Source organism: Hyla sarda, chromosome 7, assembly GCF_029499605.1.
Source record: "Hyla sarda isolate aHylSar1 chromosome 7, aHylSar1.hap1, whole genome shotgun sequence".
Lineage (NCBI taxonomy): Eukaryota > Metazoa > Chordata > Amphibia > Anura > Hylidae > Hyla > Hyla sarda.
Window position 1 is genome coordinate 155,026,354 of NC_079195.1, and position 20,654 is coordinate 155,047,007.

The 20,654-nt window shown below is 45.0% G+C and overlaps 1 protein-coding gene across 5 annotated transcripts in view; it reads right to left on the minus strand.

The window, feature by feature from the left end:
- The window catches only part of LOC130282598 (oocyte zinc finger protein XlCOF8.4-like), a 107,528-nt gene that overhangs the window by 63,030 nt on the left and 23,844 nt on the right, over positions 1-20,654 (minus strand). For all 5 annotated transcript variants that reach the window (XM_056530980.1, XM_056530981.1, XM_056530984.1 and 2 more), the window contains 3 exons: positions 10,508-10,678; positions 10,254-10,421; positions 5,582-5,705 (listed from right to left, as the gene is read on the minus strand). In XM_056530980.1, the coding sequence (XP_056386955.1) occupies positions 5,582-5,705; positions 10,254-10,421; positions 10,508-10,660 (445 nt within the window). In that variant the 5' untranslated portion in view covers positions 10,661-10,678. The remainder of the gene's footprint in view (positions 1-5,581; positions 5,706-10,253; positions 10,422-10,507; positions 10,679-20,654) is intronic.

Genomic DNA, 20,654 nt, shown 5'->3' on the forward strand with positions numbered 1-20,654 from the left:
GCTGGATAGGCCTTTTTTAAAGGTCGCGCAGAGGGCCTCATTATTCCAGGATAATTCGGAGGCAAGAGTACGGAATTGGATGGCGTACTCGCCAACAGAAGAATTACCCTGGACCAGGTTCAGCAGGGCAGTCTCAGCAGAAGAGGCTCGGGCAGGTTCCTCAAAGACACTTCGAATCTCCGTGAAGAAGGAGTGTACAGAGGCAGTGAAAGGGTCATTGCGGTCCCAGAGCGGTGTGGCCCATGACAGAGCTTTCCCAGACAGAAGGCTGACTACGAAAGCCACCTTAGACCTTTCAGTAGGAAACTGGTCCGACATCATCTCCAAGTGGAGGGAACATTGCGAAAGAAAGCCACGGCAAAACTTAGAGTCCCCATCAAATTTATCCGGCAAGGATAATCGTAGGCCGGAAGCGGCCACTCGCTGCGGAGGAGGTGCAGGAGCTGGCGGAGGAGATTGTTGCTGGAGCTGTGGTAATAGCTGCTGTAGCATCACGGTCAGTTGAGACAGCTGGTGGCCTTGTTGCGCTATCTGTTGCGACTGCTGGGCGACCACCGTGGTGAGGTCGGCGACAACTGGCAGTGGGACTTCAGCGGGATCCGAGGCCGGATCTACTGTCACGATTCGGCTGGCTGGAGGTGGATCCTCTGTGCCAGAGAGGGATTAGCGTGGACCGTGTTGGTGGACCGGTTCTAAGTTGCTACTGGTATTCACCAGAGCCCACCGCAAAGCGGGATGGTCTTGCAGCGGCGGTAGCAACCAGGTCGTATCCACCAGCAACGGCTCAACCTCTCTGACTGCTGAAGATAGGCGCGGTACAAGGGAGTAGACAAGAGCAAGGTCGGACGTAGCAGAAGGTCAGGGCAGGCAGCAAGGATCGTAGTCAGGGGCAACGGCAGGAGGTCTGGAACACAGGCTAGGAACACACAAGGAAACGCTTTCACTGGCACAATGGCAACAAGATCCGACGAGGGAGTGCACAGGTGAACACACTAATTAAGCCTGCTGCGCCAATCAGTGGCGCAGTGGCCCTTTAAATTGCAGAGACCCGGCGCGCGCGCGCCCTAAGGAGCGGGGCCGCGCGTGCCGGGACAAGACAGACGGGGAACGAGTCAGGTACGGGAGCCGGGATGCGCATCGCGAGCGGGCGCCTCCCGCATCGCGAATCGCATCCCGACTGAGAGTGATATTGCAGCGCACCCGGTCAGCAGGTCTGACCGGGGCACTGCGAATGAGAGGATGTAACAGGGTGGTCCACCATCCTGCATTATAGAGTCTTCTGAACTGCTGTATAGGTGCTTGGTTTTTAAAAAAAAAAGGTATTTTGTCCGACAATTTCAATAACATTTTGCGTTTTTTTGGGGTGGATTGTGAAGCCCGGGTGACGGGTGTGTAGTGTGTACCCGTGCATCAGTCAACTCCAGTCTGTGTCCGTTAGGCAATATATGGGTTACTGATGCAGCAGAGGTGGGGCCTTGTTCTTGGAATTTCATTTAAAAAAATTTAACATATTGTGTGGTTTATTATATTATAGAAGAATGTCTTTGGGTGGTCCACCGTCCTGCATTAAAGAGTCTTCTGAACAGCTGTATATGCGCTTGTTTTAACAAAAAGGTATTTTGTCAGACAATTTTTTTAAAATTTGCGTTTTTTTGGGGTGGATTGTGAAGCCCGGGTGTGTACTCATGCATCAGCCAACTCCAGGCTGTGTCTTTCAGGCAATCTATGGGTTACTGATGCAGCTGAGGTGGGGCCTGGGTCTAGGATTTTCAATATTTTTTTTAAAAATTCAACAATTGTGTGGTATTATTGTATAACACGCACTTTTTAGGCTAAAATTTTTAGCCTAAAGTCTATGTGCGTGTTATACGCCGATACACCCCCAGGAAAGGCAGGGGGAGAGAGGCCGTCGCTGCCCGCTTCTCTCCCCCTGCCTTCCCTGGGGTCTAGAGCCCTGCTGCCGGCCCTTCTCTCCCCCTAGCTATCGGCGCCGCTGCCCGTTCTGTCCCCCTGACTATCGGTGCCAGCGCCCCACTGCCGGTGCCGATAGCCAGGGGGAGAGAAGCGGCTCCGACAGCCAGGGGGAGAGAAGGGGCAGCGGCACCCACTGCCGGCGCCGCCGCCCCGTTGCCTACCCCCATCCCCGGTGGCATAATTACCTGGGTCGGGTCCGCGCTGCTGCATGCCTCCGGCGTGCGTCCCCTGCGCCGCGCCGTGCAGCGCATAGCAACGACGCAGGGGACGTGCGCCGGAGGCCTGCAGCAGCGCGGACCCAGGTAATTATGCCACGGGGGATGGGGGGAGGCAACGGGGCAGCGGCGCCGGCAATGGGTGCCGCTGCCCCTTCTCTCCCCCTGGCTGTCAGCGCCGCTTCTCTCCCCCTGGCTATCGGTGCCGGCAGTGGGGCGCCGGCACCGATAGTAAGGGGGACAGAACGGGCAGCGGCGCCGATAGCCAGCGGGAGAGAAGGGCCGGCAGCAGGGCTCTAGACCCCTGGAAAGGCAGGGGGAGAGAAGCGGGCAGCGACGGCCTCTCTCCCCCTGCCTTTCCTGGGGGTATATCGGGGTATACTCGCGCACAAACGCACCCTCATTTTACCATGGGTATTTGGGTAAAAAACTTTTTTTACCCAAATATCCTTGGTAAAATGAGGGTGCGTGTTATAGGCCGGTGCGTGGTATACCCCGATAAATACGTTAACTCTGCTTCATCATTTTGGGCGAAAAAAGTCCTTTTGTGATCTGATCTTTTGTAGACAGATGCGCTTACACACATATTGAATTAGTTTTTGTAAAAAAAATTTCAAACATTGTGTGGTTTATTCTTTTTGAGAAGAATGTCTTTGGGTGGTCCACCGTCCTGCATTATAGAGTCTTGTGAGCTGTTGGATATGCGCTTGTTCTTACATAAAGGTATTTCTTTAAAACATTTCAAAAATTTTGTTGTTTTTTGGAGGGGATTGTGAAGCCCGTTTGTGTACTCGTGCATCAGCCAACTCCAGGCTGTGTCCTTCAGGTAATATATGGGTTCCTGATGCCGCAAAGGTAGGGCCTGGGTCTTGAAATTTCTAATTTTTGGATAGCGGGTGCTATCAATGAGAAATCTTTGACAAAAATTTCTCATTGTGTTGATTTTGGAGGGGGGATTGTGAAGTCCTGGTGTGTACTGGTGCATCAGCCAACTCCAGGCTGTGTCCTTCAGGCAATATATGGGTTACTGATGCCGCAGAGGTGGGGCCTGGGTCTGGAAATTTCAAATTTTTGGATAGCGGCTGCTACCAATGAGAAATCTTTGTCAAAAATGTCATATATTGTGTTATTTTTTTGGGAGGGATTGTGAAGCCCTGGTGTGTAGTGTACTAGTGCATCAGCCAACTCCACGCTGTGCCATTCAGCCACTAAATGGTCTCCTCTTGCTGCCAACATGTCCACGCTATGTCATTCAGTCACTATATGGTCTCCTGAAACTGATGTCACCACCAGGCTCTGTCCTTGTGCTGCTGTGCGGCAGTGATTCTAAGAGCGATGTCGGTAATCTGCATGCTATTCTGCATAACAGTATTATTTCACTACCCCAGCACACTCCATATGCATTTTAGGACACCGCAAAGTGTTCTATACCCCTATAGAGGCTGTATGTAGGCTAGAAATAGCCTTTTTTAACATCGATTCGCCACAAATAAATTCGGATCGAAACAAACTTTTCGGGAAAATTCGGCAAATCGGCCGAATCGAATTTTTGAAAAGTTCGCTCATCTCTAATAATAATCAGTCTTCTGAACGAAAGGTTTCAAAAAACGGTCAACAAATTGTGAAAGATTTGATGTTAAAGAACCTTGGACGGATTAAAAAAATTCTTGTCAGTTTTAGGTAAACAATAAAAAAATATCAATGATATTTATCATCTTTATTGTTCACATTTATTTTATTTCTATTCTATTTATTATTTCTGTTTATTTTATTTTTATTATTTTCATTTTTTATTTTTATTATTTATCATTTATTTATTATTTATTTATTATTTATTTTTTATTTTTATCTTTATTTCTATTTTTATTTATATTTATATCTATATCTATATTCCTATTTCTATTTTTATCATTATTATCACTATTATTATTATTTTTATTTCTATTCTCATACCCATTTTATTTTATCTTTATCTTCTCACATGTACTTTCGCATTCATTTTATTCTCACAATTATTCTTTATATTTGAGAGTTTTTTGTCCATTGATATATACAATTCTTCCCTTTCTTTTATTTATTCATTTTATTTTTCACATGTATTTTATACAAATTATTATTAATGTGATATATTCACACTTATTCTATATCTTTTTTATCTGTAATGGATTTATATAGACTATCATTTTGCACCATGCATTGATATATTATAGGAACCCGTGCTGGTATATTTTCTTATCTAGACTTATCATCCATGTCTGACCATCTTCCATCTGCCTACCAGCGGTGCGGTGAGTGGCACAACTGTGCCAGCCATTATACTTCTATTGCAGACAACTTGAATGTGGAGTGGAAAAACCGGTAACAGCGATCTAGCTTCAATATTCATTATACAAACTGATCTGCATGCCATATCTGTTACAGGATATTATTATATTACAGGACATTTTTTAGGACAATTCTAGGATATATATTTATTTTACAGGATACAACTCTTCTATCTACAGGACTGCCATTTTTATCATTTACAGGATATTTTGAACATTTATTGTACAGAAGGTTTCTTTGATATAAAACAGATTTTCTTTCCAGGAGGAACGTTCCTATTTTTCATTGTGCGTACCAGATACACTATCACCCTGATAAGTGTAGCACTATATGCAACAGTTACATTTAGTGTATCGCTATATGGCTGGCAGCCATATTAGATACATTGAAATTGAGAGTATCATCATTACCATTCATGTTCGCTCTGTAGTGTAATACTCAATTGCTTCTTTATATTATATTGTATCTTTTAACCATTTGTGCGCTACCATAGGGCCCTGCGGGAACGCATTATTTAATATTTTATAATAAACAACCTATTTTTTATTATTATATCCTTCTTTTTCTCTATTATTGTCACCAGACATCCACCATTTAATCTTTTTAATATTGAGCTGAGGACTAATACCCTATTTTTGCCAGATTTGTAAGTTGCTTCTATTTAAAAATCTTAATCCTTTCAGTACTTATCAGCTGCTGTATGCTTCAGAGGAAGTTGTATAGTTCTTTTCAGTCTGACCACAGTGCTCTCTGCTGACACCTCTGTCCGTGTCAAGAACTGTCCAGAGTACAAGCAAATACCCATAGCAAACCTCTCCTGCTCTGGACAGTTCCTGACACAAACGCAGAGAGAACTGTGGTCAGACAGAAAAGAACTATACAACTTCATGTGCAGCATACAGCAGCTCTTAAGTACTGGAAGGATTAAGATTTTTAAATAGAAGTAATTTACAAATTTGTTAAACTTTCTGGCACCAGTTTATTAGAAAAAATGTGTTTTCCACAGAAGTAACCCTTTTATTAAGCATCAAAACGCCTTTCACTTTTACTATAAATAAATCTCTTACCTGGTGATTTGTGGGGCTGGTGATTTTCCATCATGACATCCTTATACAGATCCTTATGTCCTTCTAAATACGCCCACTCCTCCATGGATAAATAGACGGTGACATCCTGACACCTTATAGGAACCTGACACACACAGTAATACATTTGTCACCCAGACACATTGGGGCAGATCTGCTAATACGTGGTTATACTTAGACATGGTAAATTCAGAGCAGACTGCAAGGATCTGACAAAATTATCACAGTGACTCATGCTGTAAGATAAATTTTGTTACTAAGTGTCACATTTCAAAACTTTGGGCCATACTCCTTTTTGTGTGAAGTGTAAAAATGTCTAAGCATGTATTCACAAACACCTGATCTGATGCAGATTTGGAGTAGCTGATACCCAATTGTAAAAATCTGCTGTTACCTATGTTACAAGGCAATCAAAAATATATAAGAATTGCCATTTAAATTACAACTTGTAATCTGAAGTGGATTTTGAGGGGCATTTACTAATCTTTTACTATGTAGTCCGGTTTTTACCCTGTTTTTTTCTACTTCATTTTTGACTATGTGCGACAAATTTACTAAATTGTTGCACAGCATTAATAAATTTGGCACACACAGGCAAAAGTGGGAAATTTACTTCATGTAGTAGAAAAAATAGTCTGTTCCTCTTTCCTGCTGTCTGAATAGGTTTGGCTGCTAGGTTTCCTTCTGGATCTTTTGTTTTTGAGTTTTTTTTTTAGCTTTTTCACCACATCTAAATAATTCAATAACTAAATTGTAGTCATGGCTCAGAATAGTGGTAAACGGCGTTTAGTGTGTGTGTGTGTGTGTGTTTATTAAATTTTTTTAACACAGTTTTTTTCTCCCTAAATGTACTTTTTTTTTTTTTTAGTTACTTCTTCTACAGATCCGTGTATCCTGTGGACTCCTTCGGATTCGGTGGACTACTTCGACGACCAGCGTTTTTCTTTGCTTGATGTTAATAAAATGGTTAACGAGGGCTTGTGGGGGAGTGTTTTTTTGTAATAAATTTTTTTTTAAACCTGTTGTGTTTTTTTTTTTTTACTTTACTAGACAGGCTTAGTAGTGGAAGCTGTCTTATAGACGGAGTCCATTACTAAGCTGGGCTTAGCGTTAGCCACAAAAACAGCTAGCGCTAACCCCCAATTATTACCCCGGTACCCAACACCACAGGGGTGCCGGGAAGAGCAGGTACCAACAGGCCCGGAGTGTCAAAAATGGCGCTCCTGGGCCTAGGCGGTAACAGGCTGGCGTTATTTAGGCTGGGGAGGGCCAGTAACAATGGTCCTCGCCCACCCTGGTAACGTCAGGCTGTTACTGTTTGGTTGGTATTTGGCTGAGAATAAAAATAGGGGGGACCCTATGTGTTTTTTTTAAATATTTAATTATTTATTTAAAAAAAACGCATAGGGTCCCCCCTATTTTCATTCTCAGCCAAATACCAACCAAACAGTAACAGCCTGACGTTACCAGGGTGGGCGAGGACCATTGTTACTGGCCCTCCCCAGCCTAAATAATGCCAGCCTGTTACCGCCTAGGCCCAGGAGCGCCATTTTTGACGCTCCATGCCTGTTGGTACCGGCTCTTCCCGGCACCCCTGTGGCGTTGGGTACTGGGGTAATAATAGGGGGTTAGCGCTAGCTGTTTTTGTGGCTAACGCTAAGCCCAGCTTAGTAATGGACTCCGTCTATAAGACAGCTTCCACTACTAAGCCTGTCTAGTAAAATAAGGAAAAAAAAACAACAGGTTTTAGACATTTTTTATTACATAAATCACACTCCCCCACAAGCCCTCGTTAACCATTTTATTAAAATCAAACAAAGAAAAACGCTGGTCATCAAAGTAGTCCACCGAATCCGAAGGAGTCCACAGGATACACAGATCTGAAATGAGAAGAAAAAAAAATGGGTTAGTACATTTATTATCACCTGCTCACACATCGCCCGCCCCGCACGACTACAACTGCCAGCATGCCCTTACATAGTTACATAGTTACATAGTTAGTACGGTCGAAAAAAGACATATGTTCAGGACATGCTGGGAGTTGTAGTTGTGTGGTGCAGGAGATGTGTGGGCAAGTGACAAGCTTGTCCCCTGCCCCCAGCTGCAGGACTACAACTCCCAGCATGCCCTTACAGTAAGGTGGGGCGGAGGCCGGGCACAGTGTTTCCCAACCTGGGACTTGTAGTTTTGCAACATCTGGAGGCACACTGGTTGGGAAACACTGTTTTAGGCCAATGTTTTCCAACCAGGGTGCCTCCAGATGTTGCAAAACTACAACTCCCAGCATACCTGGACAGCCAAAGGCTGTCTAGGCATGCTGGGAGTTGTAGTCTTGCAACATCTGGAGGCACCCCGGTTGTGAAACGCTGTTTTAGGCCAGTGTTTCCCAACCAGGTTGCCTCCAGATGTTGCAAAACTACAACTTCCTGGACAGTCAAAGGCTGTCTAGGCATGCTGGGAGTTGTAGTCTTGCAACATCTGGAGGCACCCTGGTTGGGAAGCTTGGGCAACTTACCGCCTTCCGTAGGATCCAGCGCCGCACGACATTGCCGCGCGATAGTGCCGCCCGACGATCTCCGTCACCGATCGTCGCTGGAGCCTCGGAAGGGTAAGTGAACGTCTTCGCCGGTCCCCTTCAGCTGTTTAGTTTTGCAACAGCTGGAGGACTACAGTTTACAGACCACAAACCAGTGGTCTGCAAACTGTGGCCCTCCAGCTGTTGCAAAACTACAACACCCAGCATGCCCTGACAGCCAAAGCCTTTGGCTCTCAGGGCAGGAGCCCGGGCTGAGATTACAGTGCAGCCGCCCGGGCTCCTCATACGGGCTCCCTGCTACCCCCCCCCCCCTTGTCTCCCGCCCGCGCCGCTCAGCTCCCGCTGCTACAAGACTACAGCTCCCAGCGTGTCCTCACAGTAAGGGCATGCTGGGACTTGTAGTCTTGCAACAGCAGACAGATGGAAGTTGTGTGGTGCTGGCAGGTGAGAGGGGTGGGATGTAAATCACTGTAGTGTCCCTGTAGCGAAGTGAGGGTAGCGGGGAGAAAGTATGTTGGAGCCCGGGCGGCAGTAGCTTTTCCTGCTCCATGTTGGAGCTGGAGTAAATTTAGTCATTTTTTACGGCCGTTGCCACAGTTTATTGCGCAACTGCGACTGTCTCAGTTAATAAATTCCTGACCACTGCAAGTAAAAACTGAAAACTTGCGTAAATTAAGCGGGGAAATTTTTTTTTTACTTTCTAGCTCTTGCTAGAGAAAGTCGCACAAAAAATAGGGTAGGCGCAATTGCGACAATTTTGCGCCAAAAATTGTCAGAAAAAAAAATGACTAAACCCCTTAGTAAATGCCCCTCTTTGTGTGTAAATACACCCTTAAAGGGGTACTCTAGGTAAATAAAACTTATCCCCTATTTCCCCTATTCTGCATCTAAGAGATAAATGTCCGATCTGGAGGGGGGGGGGGGCAAACTGCTGGGGCCCACTTGCTATCCCTGGAACAGGCCCGGCTACTAACTCCCACAGCCCCTACCTACCCTCAGAGACGTGCAGGAGTGAAAACCACTCAGCCAATCACCGGCTGATATGAGGGTCTTGCGACCTGTAGATAGTTTTATTTACCCGTAGTACCCCTTTAAAGATATAATTGTTGTGCAAAGCTCAATATACCGTATTTATTGGCGTATAACACGCACTTTTTAGGCTAAAATTTTTAGCCTAAAGTCTGTGTGCGTGTTATAAGCCGATATAGCCCCAGGAAAGGCAGGGGGAGAGAGGCCGTCGCTGCCCGCTTCTCTCCCCCTGCCTTTCCTGGGGTCTAGAGCGCTGCTGTCGGCCCTTTTCATCCCCTGGTTATCGGCGCCGCTGCCCGTTCTGTCCCCCTGACTATCGGTGCCGGCGCCGATAGCCAGGGAGAGAGAAGCGGCGCCGACAGCCAGGGGGAGAGAAGGGACAGCGGCACCCATTGCCGGCGCCGCTGCCCCGTTGCCTCCCCCCATCCCCGGTGGCATAATTACCTGAGTCCGGTCCGCGCTGCTCCGCTGCTCCAGGCCTCCGTCGTGCGTCCCCGGCGTCATTGCTATGCACAGCGCGGCGCATGACGTCAGAGCGCCGCGCCGTTCAGCGCATAGCAATGACGCCGGGGACGCACGACGGAGGCCTGGAACAGCGGAGCAGCGCGGACCGGACTCAGGTAATTATGCCACCGGGGATGGGGGGAGGCAACGGGGCAGCGGCGCCGCTTCTCTCCCCCTTCTCTCCCCCTGGCTGTCGGCGCCGCTTCTCTCCCCCTGGTTATCGGCACCGGCACCGATAGTCAGGGGGACAGAACGGGCAGCGGCGCCGATAACCAAGGGGTGAAAAGGGCCGACAGCAGCGCTCTAGACCCCAGGAAAGGCAGGGGGAGAGAAGCGGGCAGCGACGGCCTCTCTCCCCCTGCCTTTCCTGGGGGTATATCGGGGTATACACGTGCACACACGCACCCTCATTTTTTCATGGATATTTGGGTAAAAAACTTTTTTTACCCAAATATCCGTGGTAAAGTGAGGGTGCGTGTTATAGGCCGGTGCGTGGTATACCCCGATAAATACGGTATTTAGTAAATCACTTCCATTATACCTTGTGTAACTATATAATGTACCACCATTCCCAACATAACTCACTTCTCCAGTCAGCAGCTCAATGATCTTGTTGGCGAGTTCTAGAATCTTCTGCTTATTGTTTCTCTCATGTATTACTGAGTAAGGTGGAGGCTTTATGGTGGGGGCCTGGGTCTTATTCTGTTCTCCGGAGGTCACATACTCCCATGTCTTTTTTACTACAGTGTAATTCTGCGTATGAAGAGTGAAAAGAAATCACTTTATAAACTTGAGAAGCTACCACCATCACTCCAGTCCTAAATCTAAGACTCTTTTACCTCTCCTGTCAACATGTAGATGATCTCCAGGGTGAGGTTTAATATTATCTTAGTAATGTGACCCCTGTTCCTCTCCATCTTCAGCAAGTCAGACAAGTGTCTCTGGTATTCATTCATTCTCTTCCAACCAGGCATATGATTTAAGCAGGGCATTCACTGTCTTCATGGGACCTAAAGAAATTATAAAGAAGAAACTAAATAAATTAGATCATCTACACATTTTTGCTCCCCAGCTGTCCAAGACTCAGTATCCTTGGAAGAATAGTTACATAGCTTGTAAGACTGAAAAAAAAAAAAAAAACGCCCATCAAGATAAGCATATTACTCTGTAGAACTGATCCAGAGGAAGGCAAAAAAAAATAAAAAATAAAAACGTGAGAGAGAAGCCAACTTCCCTCATTTTAACCCCTTAAAGGGGTACTCTGCCCGTAGACATCATATCCCGTATCCAGCGGCGGGCCCCCCATGATCTCTCCTGCAGCACCCCCGTTCTTCAGCTTCATGGAGCGAAGAACACTCTGTGGTTGATGACTGGCGATACAGGGGCTGGAGTATCGTAGCATTGGGGCCATCAAGCCCCCTCCCATAGAATTGCATTGAGGGGGTGGGGTGTTACATCACAAAGGGGCGTGGTCATGACATCACGATACTCCGGCCCCTGTATCGCCTGTTATCAAGCACAGAGTGTCCTTTGCTCCGTGAAGCTTGTGAACGGGAGAGCTGCAGGAGAGATCGCGGGGGTCCCCAGCAGCAGACCCCCCGCGATCAGACATCTTATCCTCTATCCTTTGGATAGGGGATAAGATGTCTAGGGGCAGAGTACCACTTTAAAGCGGTACTCCACTTGATAAATTATTTTTATTTTTTTTTTATAAATCAACTGGTGGCAGAAAGTTAAACAGATTTGTAAATTACTTCTATTAAAATATTGTAATCGTTCCAGTACTTATCAGCTACTGTTATGATCCACATTTTGAATTTCCTTTCTGCCTGACCACAGTGCTCTCTGCTGACACCTCTGTCCAGTTTAGGAACTGTCCAGAGTAGGAGCAAATCCCCACAGAAAACCTATCCTACTCTGGACAGTTCCACTTTTGCATATATGTGACTTTTTTGATAATTTTTTTTCCCATTTTTATGAGATTTGACCAAAAAGCAGAAATTTTGGATTTGTTTATGCTATTCACCGTAGGGGATCATTTACATTATATTTTAATAGTTTTGGCATTTACGCATGCAGAAATACCAAATATGTTTAATTTTTATTCAGAGAAGGGGCTTACATATTCTTTATGTCCCCGTAGGGGACTATTCATAGCAATCAATAGACTGCTATTAGTGTTCAGTGCTATGCATAGGCATAGCACTGATCATTTAGATTGGTGATCTACTTCTGTGGTGTGCTACAGATCAGAGGAGAAGATTGCCAGAGTGGGTAAGGAGGCAGGTGAGGAGTCCTCCGGTCGACCATTTTGACTGATCGGACACCCTCAATTATGCTGCGAGTGTTCTATTCAGTGCCCCCGAGCCCCTATAATGCAGCAGATGCCGTGATCAGTATTGATCATAGCATCTGAAGGAATAATGGCGGGCATCAGCATGATCACTAGCTGCTGATAGCAGCTGGGACCTATAATGCATGAGCTTAGTTCCTGCGCTCACTTCATGTACAGCACCTAAATTTACATCTTGGTGCGTTAAGTACCAGTGCACAAGGACATTCATTTACGTCCGATGTCGTTAAGGGGGTTTATCAAACCTTGTGCAAAGGAAAAGTGGTGTAGTTGCCCATAGCAATCAGATTCCAGTTTTAATTAAAAAAAAAAAAGTCTCTGAAAAATGAAAGAAGCAATCTGATTTGTTGCTATGGACAACTGCACCTCTTTTCCACTACACAAGGTTTAATAAGCCTCCCCATATAACCTGCAATATTATTACTCTCCAGATATGCATACAGGCCTCTTTCAAACTCTTATTTACCATGACCACTTTCTCTGGCAGAGATTTCCATAGTCTTATCGCTCTTACAGTAAAGAACCCCATCTGCGCCAGTGTATAATTCTAATACAAAACGAAAATAATCCCAAGGGATTTCAAAATATATCAAAGGGATTGATCATACAAAAAGAAAAAAAAAGCCTTAGGGGCTAATTTCCTTAACCCCTTAAGGACACATGACGTACTGGAACGTCATGTGTCCACTCCCGATCTATAACGCGGGGCCACGGCGTGGCCCCGCGTCATAGCGGTTCGGGCCCGGCCTCTAACAACGGCCGGGACCCGTGGCTAATAGCGCGCGGCATTGATCGCTGTGCCGCGCGCTATTAACCCTTTAGACACGGCGTTCAAAGTTGCACGCTGTGTCTAAAGTGAAACCGAAAGCATGCCGGCTAGCTCAGTGGGCTGTTCGGGATAGCCGCGGTGAAATCGCGGCATCCCGAACAGCTGACAGGACAGCGGGAGGGCCCCTACCTGCCTCCTCGCTGTCCGATCGCCGAATGACAGCTCAGTGCCTGAGATCCAGGCATGAGCAGTCATGCGGCAGAATCATCGATCACTGGTTTCTTATGAGAAACCAGTGATCAATGTAAAAGATCAGTGTGTGCAGTGTTATAGGTCCCTATGGGACCTATAACACTGCAAAAAAAAAGTGCAAAAAAAAAAGTGAATAAACATCATTTAACCCCTTCCCTATTAAAAGTTTGAATCACCCACTTTTCCCATAAAATAAAAAACACAGTGTAAATAAAAATAAAAATAAACATAAATGGTATCGCCGCGTGCAGAAATGTCCGAATTATAAAAATATATCGTTAATTAAACCGCACGGTCAATGGCGTGCGCGCAAAAAAATTCCAAAGTCCAAAATAGTGCATTTTTGGTCACTTTTTATATCATGAAAAAATGAATAAAAAGCGATCAATAAGTCCTATCAATGCAAAAATGGTACAGTTAAAAACTTCAGATCACGGCGCAAAAAATGAGCCCTCATACCGCCCCATACACGGAAAAATAAAAAAGTTATAGGGGTCAGAAGATGACAATTTTAAACGTATAAATTTTTCTGCATGAAGTTATGATTTTTTCCAGAAGTGCGACAAATTCAAACCTGTATAAGTAGGGTATCATTTTAATCATATGGACCTACAGAATAAAGGTATGGTGTCATTTTTACCGAAAAATGTACTACGTAGAAACGGAAGCCCCCAAAAGTTACAAAATGGCGTTTTTTTTTTTCAATTTTGTCTCACAATGATTTTTTTTCCCCTTTCACCGTAGATTTTTGGGCACAATGACTGACGTCATTACAAAGTAGAATTGGTGGTGCAAAAAATAAGCCATCATATGGATTTTTAGGTGCAAAATTGAAAGAGTTATGATTTTTTAAAGGCAAGGAGCAAAAAACGAAAATGCAAAAACGGAAAAAACCCCAGTCCTTAAGGGGTTAAAGGAGTAGTCCGAAGCAAACTTTTCTTATCCCATTGTAAAGCAAGCAATAAGTTATATAAAAAAAACTCAATTACCTCAGAGAGGCAGAGAGGCAGCAGGAGATCAGGGAGGTAAACAAGTGTCTCAGAAGCTGGTGTAGGAAGGAAGGGTTTGGGTTCATGGAGAACTGGGCTGACTTCGCTGTCGGTTACCGGCTCTACCGTAGGGACGGGCTGCACCTCAATGGGGAGGGTGCAGCTTTGCTTGGGGAGAAGATGGCTAGAAGGGTGGAGGAGTGTTTAAACTAGGGACTTGGGGGGAAGGAACCTACAGCAAAGAGGGGGAAGATAGTGTAGATAGAGAGGTGGGAATTATAAATGTACCTGGGGGTGGAGCGGAGGGAGGGGTTAGAATAGTTAATAGGAATAAGCTTCATAGGAAAATAAAACTTACACCCTTGAATCCCATTAACCCCAATAACATAAAGGATGGAAATGTAAAGTGTATGTTCACAAATGCCAGAAGCCTAGCAAATAAAATGGGGGAGCTTGAGGCCTTGATACTGGAGGAACATATTGATATAGTTGGGGTCACTGAGACATGGCTGGACTCCTCGCATGACTGGGCTGTCAATCTGCAGGGGTTTACATTGTTTCGCAAGGATAGAATGAACAGAAAAGGTGGTGGAGTCTGTCTGTATGTAAGAAGTGGTATGAAAGTCAATGTGAACGATGCCATAGTGTGTGATGATTCTGAGGATGTGGAATCATTGTGGGTAGAATTACAAAAGGAGGGAAATACTGAAAAAATAGTATTTGGTGTAATCTACAGACCCCCTAATATCACTGAAGAGATAGAAGTTCGGCTTCATAAACAAATAGAGAGGGCCGCCCGGGCAGGTACAGTGGTAATAATGGGAGATTTTAACTATCCAGATATAGATTGGGGTCCGGGGTTGGCTAAAACTACAAAGGGGCGACAATTCCTAAATTTATTTCAGGATAATTTTATGGGCCAGTTTGTGGAGGACCCAACAAGAAGTGATGCCTTGTTGGATCTGATCATTTCCAACAACGCAGAGCTGGTTGGTAATGTAACTGTGCGGGAAAACCTTGGTAATAGCGACCACAATATAGTTACTTTTGACTTAAAATGTAGAAAACAAAGACAGGCGGGGAAGGCAAAAACATATAACTTTAAAAAGGCAAATTTCCCTGGGCTGAGGGCTGCACTACAGGACATAGAATGGGGGGAGGTGTTGTCAAATACTGATACAGAAGGTAAATGGGACATCTTTAAATCAACTCTAAATAACTATACAGCTAAATATATACCAAAGGGGAACAAATATAAACAATTAAAACTAAATCCTACATGGCTGACACATGATGTTAAAAGAGCAATAAACAACAAAAAAATAGCCTTCAAAAAATACAAATCTGATGGGTCAGCTATAACATTTAAACAGTACAAGGAGCTTAATAAAATCTGTAAAAATGTAATAAAAACAGCAAAAATTCTAAATGAGAGACAGGTGGCCAAAGAAAGCAAAACTAATCCTAAATATTTTTTTAGATATATAAATGCAAAAAAACCAAGGACAGAGCATGTAGGACCCCTTAATAATGATAATGGGGAGGTTGTCACAGGCGATCAAGAGAAGGCGGAGCTACTGAATGGGTTCTTTAGTTCTGTATACACTATGGAAGAAGGAGCTGACATTGGCCAGGTCAGTGCTGGTAACACATCATGTAATGTACTGAACTGGCTTAATGTAGAGATGGTACAAGGTAAGTTAAGTGATATAAATGTAAGCAAATCCCCAGGACCGGATGGACTACACCCAAGAGTTCTTAGAGAGGTAAGTTCAGTAATATCTGTACCCCTGTTCATGATATTTAGAGATTCTCTGGTGTCTGGTATTGTGCCAAGGGACTGGCGCAAGGCGAATATGGTGCCAATCTTCAAAAAGGGCTCTAGGTCTTCCCCAGGAAACTATAGACCGGTAAGTTTAACGTGCATTGTGGGTAAATTGTTTGAAGGACTTATAAGGGATTACATACAGGAATACATAGGGGATAATTGTATTATAAGTGATAGCCAGCATGGGTTTACTAAGGATAGAAGTTGTCAAACCAATCTAATTTGCTTTTATGAAGAGGTGAGTAGAAGCCTTGACAGAGGAATGGCTGTGGATATAGTGTTTCTGGATTTTGCTAAAGCGTTTGATACTGTCCCTCATAGACGTCTGACAGGTAAGTTAAGGTCTTTGGGTTTGGAAATTTTAGTTTGTAACTGGATTGAACACTGGCTCATGGATCGTACCCAGAGAGTGGTGGTCAATGATTCGTACTCTGATTGGTCCCCGGTTATTAGTGGTGTACCCCAAGGTTCAGTACTGGGACCGCTGTTGTTTAATTTATTTATCAATGATATAGAGGATGGTATTAACAGCTCTGTTTCTATCTTTGCAGATGACACCAAGCTTTGTAGCACAGTACAGTCTATAGAGGATGTGCATAAGTTACAAGATGACTTGGATAGACTAAGTGTCTGGGCATCCACTTGGCAAATGAGGTTCAATGTGGATAAATGTAAAGTTATGCATCTGGATACTAATAACCTGCATGCATCGTATGTCTTAGGGGGGATTAAACTGGCAGAGTCACTGGTAGAGAAGGATCTGGGTGTACTTGTAGATCACAGACTACAGAATAGCATGCAATGTCAGGCTACTGCTTCCAAAGCCGGCAGGATATTGTCATGTATCAAAAGAGGCATGGACTCAAGGGACAGGGACATAATACTCCCCCTGTATAAATCATTGGTACGGCCTCACCTGGAATATGCTGTTCAGTTTTGGGCACCTGTCCATAAATGGGACACTGCGGAGTTGGAAAGGGTGCAGAGACGCGCGACTAAACTAATATGGGGCATGGAACATCTTAGCTATGAGGAGCGATTAAAGGAGTTACAATTGTTTAGTCTTGAGAAGAGACGTTTAAGGGGGGATATGATAAACGTATATAAGTATATTAATGGCCCATACAAAAAATATGGAGAAAAACTGTTCCAGGTTAAACCCCCCCAAAGGACGAGGGGGCACTCCCTCCATCTGGAGAAGAAAAAGTTTAGTCTCAAGGGGCGACACGCCTTCTTTACCGTGAGGACTGTGAATTTATGGAACGGTCTACCTCAGGAACTGGTCACAGCTGGAACAATTTACAGCTTTAAAACAGGATTAGATACATTCCTGGAACAAAATAACATTAATGCTTATGAAGAAATATAAAATCTCATCCCTTCCCCAATATCGCGCCACACCCCTACCCCTTAATTCCCTGGTTGAACTTGATGGACATATGTCTTTTTTCGACCGTACTAACTATGTAACTATGTAACCTCAGTTACCTGAACGCATCCCTGACTTTTCCCAATTCCAGAAGTACAGGCTGTCTGCAATGATTATGAATTTCGTACCCCATGCATGCTGTGGGCCGGGGCCATCTTGGTAACGAACCGCCACCATGTTCGAGATCCTCCCCACCGTATGCCGGCCTCCCAGCCACAATTAGTTCACTCCCACTATTGCACAGCCCAGCGAAAGACGGCTGTGCAAATGCCTCACAGTGCCTCCAGCCTATCAGCGCAAGCCGAAAGCGCCTGCGCAGTCCTCCTTTCCCGGGACCGGACATGTAATCTATTTAGGCCAATGATATCCCTGATAGTTACACTGCCGTAACTACCAGGGATATTCTCAAAACCACTAAGGAAGTCTGCAAAGAAGATGTAGGTATGAGCAGTGTCCTCCCCTGTCAGCTGGGTACAGAAGCGGGGAAGCGAGGCTGCGAGGGGGGGTTGGGGGGGTGGGTTTATTACAATTACTAGGGCGGGGAGAGGATGAGGCAGGGGAAGGGGTGAGTGGATGTGAGGCACGGAGGGGCAGGAAGCTGGAGCATAGCAGCATGGGGGATGACGATTTTTACGTCATCCTCCACACCACCATAACCCAGAAGTACCGGGAACTTCATGGCCCTGCAGTGGGAAAGCGGCTGAACCGACTTTTGAAAGAAGGACATGGATAGAAAGGTACAGCCGTGGGGAACATTTTGGGCTAATAATATAGTGCGCCACAATACTCCTTTAAGATAGGGTACCGCCCCCCCTACAACTCTATTTTTATTGTTTCTTGTTAAAATGTAAACAATCCCTTGTGTTCAAAATAATATGGTAAGGTGCTTTTTAAAAATGCAACATACGTAGAGGTACACTCTGTATTCTCAATAAGGGGTACTCAGGGGAATTCTACTAGTAGTCTGTGCTTTCTCTACTAGCCTTTCAATACACTGTCCTCAAACTGGACTCCCTGATTAGATACCTCTGCTGTTTAAAACATACACAGCAGTGACCTCCCCGACGTTTCGCCGGCCAGATCGGCTTTGTCAAGGGCTGAGTACTTATGCCATACTTGTCACATCTCCGTTTGTGGGTGTATCCGATAGATGGATATCACAATCACCAATGGTATCTTGCCACCACATCTCAATGAGGGGAGGGGTGTGGGGGGGGGATAAAGCTTCAATCCATAATCTCATAACATCAGTACTGTTGGAGGACTCCGTTGCTGATGTCTCTTGTTGTCCGGTCATGTCATCAGTCACGTTTTCCACTACACTAGCAGTCACCTGACTATGCCCGATCACATGACCATATCCAGGGACTGCAACTGTGTTTCGCAACTTCAGTTGTCCAGGCACAGACACATTAATCTCCATCCCATTCAATACCTGGTGCTTGCGCAATATTATCTAATATTCTTCACACTTGGTATTTGAACCCTTTAGCCCATCTACTGATTTTACATCATATAAATCTTCCTCCAGGATCTAAATAAATATTGTAAATATCTCCAAACTTTAACTCAGTATACATCAATACTTCTTATTCTTAAGATTGGCTACTGTTGAATCTTAGTTTTTAAATTATTCCCCCTACGTGTTTGTGCCACTTTTTAGATTAGGCGCCGCAGCACCGCCCAGCTCATCAATATTCTTCCCCTCTCTCCACCTCTACCTTTTCTCCCGGCTTTGTAATGAAGAGGGAGAGGCAGAGAGAGGGGAGGAATATTCATGAGGTGGGTGGCACTGCGGCCAGCGGCGCTGATGTCAAAGTGGCAGTTATCCCAACCTGTGCCAGTTAGCACCTAATTAGCATATACTGAAAATTGAGGATTACGTCCGGGGCGGATCCGGGCATGAAAAGCATCAAACTGATCAGCGTCCCCCGCACTACCAGCCAGTACCGCTGGTTAGTGCGGGGGGGAGCAAGAGCCACGTCCAGCAGAAGCTGAAATATCAGGGTTTACATTCCCCTTTAACACCCAATTCCCATAAGGAGGAAAAATAATTCTTTGAGACCTATTCATTATTTGCTGGAGTACGAGAAAACGTACCAACAGAGAACGAATATACAGTTTAAGATTGCTATTAAACAGATTCAGAACTTTAACCACTTAAGGACCAGGACATTTTTCATTTTTGCTCTCTCTTTTTTTCCTTCCTTTTATGTGTTTTAACTGTTTTAAAAAGTGACCACTAGGGATCTCCCTAGCAGTCCCTTCCCACAAGCCTTTGTAAAGATTTCAGACTCATGCCGGCCTGGCATGAGTCCGGAATCGCAGACTGCAGTCTGGACACGTGACCAGCTCAGCACAGCTCCCCGCCTGTCAATTATACAGGCGGGAGTGAGCGCTGTGCTCTTACAACAGCAGGCTGCCGTCCCTGCCGTGTGCTCAGCCTCTATGCGCAGTCCCGAGAGGAAGAAGGGCTGAAGTTAGCACTGGCAGGCATCAGATGACGCCGCACCTGCTGGGCCATGCCCACTTCCTCCCCTCGCACACGGCAGGGAAATGAGCTGCCGAACATGAAAGAATAAAAGTATATAGGGGTTTTTGAAAGAATATAATGACAGGGATAGAGTTAGTGAGAGTCAGAGACAGATGGGGAGGGGGATTAGGGAGAGTGTAGATGATGATAGGTACTCTACTTTTTATTGGTGCTATTTTTGTTTTGATGGGACTCCGGCTACCTCAATAGTGGATTGCTCCCCCGCAATTGCGCTGCGGGGGGGAGGGGGGAGATCCACCCCACTGGACCACCAGGGAGTGGTTAAAGGTCCCTTTAGACGCCACTGTCAGCTTTGACAGCGGCGATCTAAAGGGTTGATAGCCGCCCGTGGCGATCGCCGCATGTCGGCTATTAACGCCAGCCCTCAGCTACAGGAATCAGCTGAGGGCTGGCCGGTATGGCGCGGGCTCGAGTCAGTAGCCCACGTCATACCCTGGTTGCCGTCTCAGGATGGGCCGGCTCATCCTTAGACGGCAACTGGTTAATACAAATCTTAAATTTGCGTCATTGGAATCTAAGTTGTAAAAGAATTTGGAAACTTTCAAAAACAAATAAAATGAACTAAAGCATAGAAAATATAAAAAAAGATATTAAACGGATTTTGCAAATGCTAAAGTTTATTCATATATAGAGAAATAATTAGGAGAAAGAAGAGATATACAGAGATAGAAATTTTCTCAATCTGAAAACTTTGAAAAATCTGAAAGTTCAACGAACAAAACGAAAAGGGAATAAAATAAAATGTTAACCGAATTCTAAAAAACATCCCTAATATAAGCCAATTCAACCGGGAAGTAAAGTTAAAAATAATA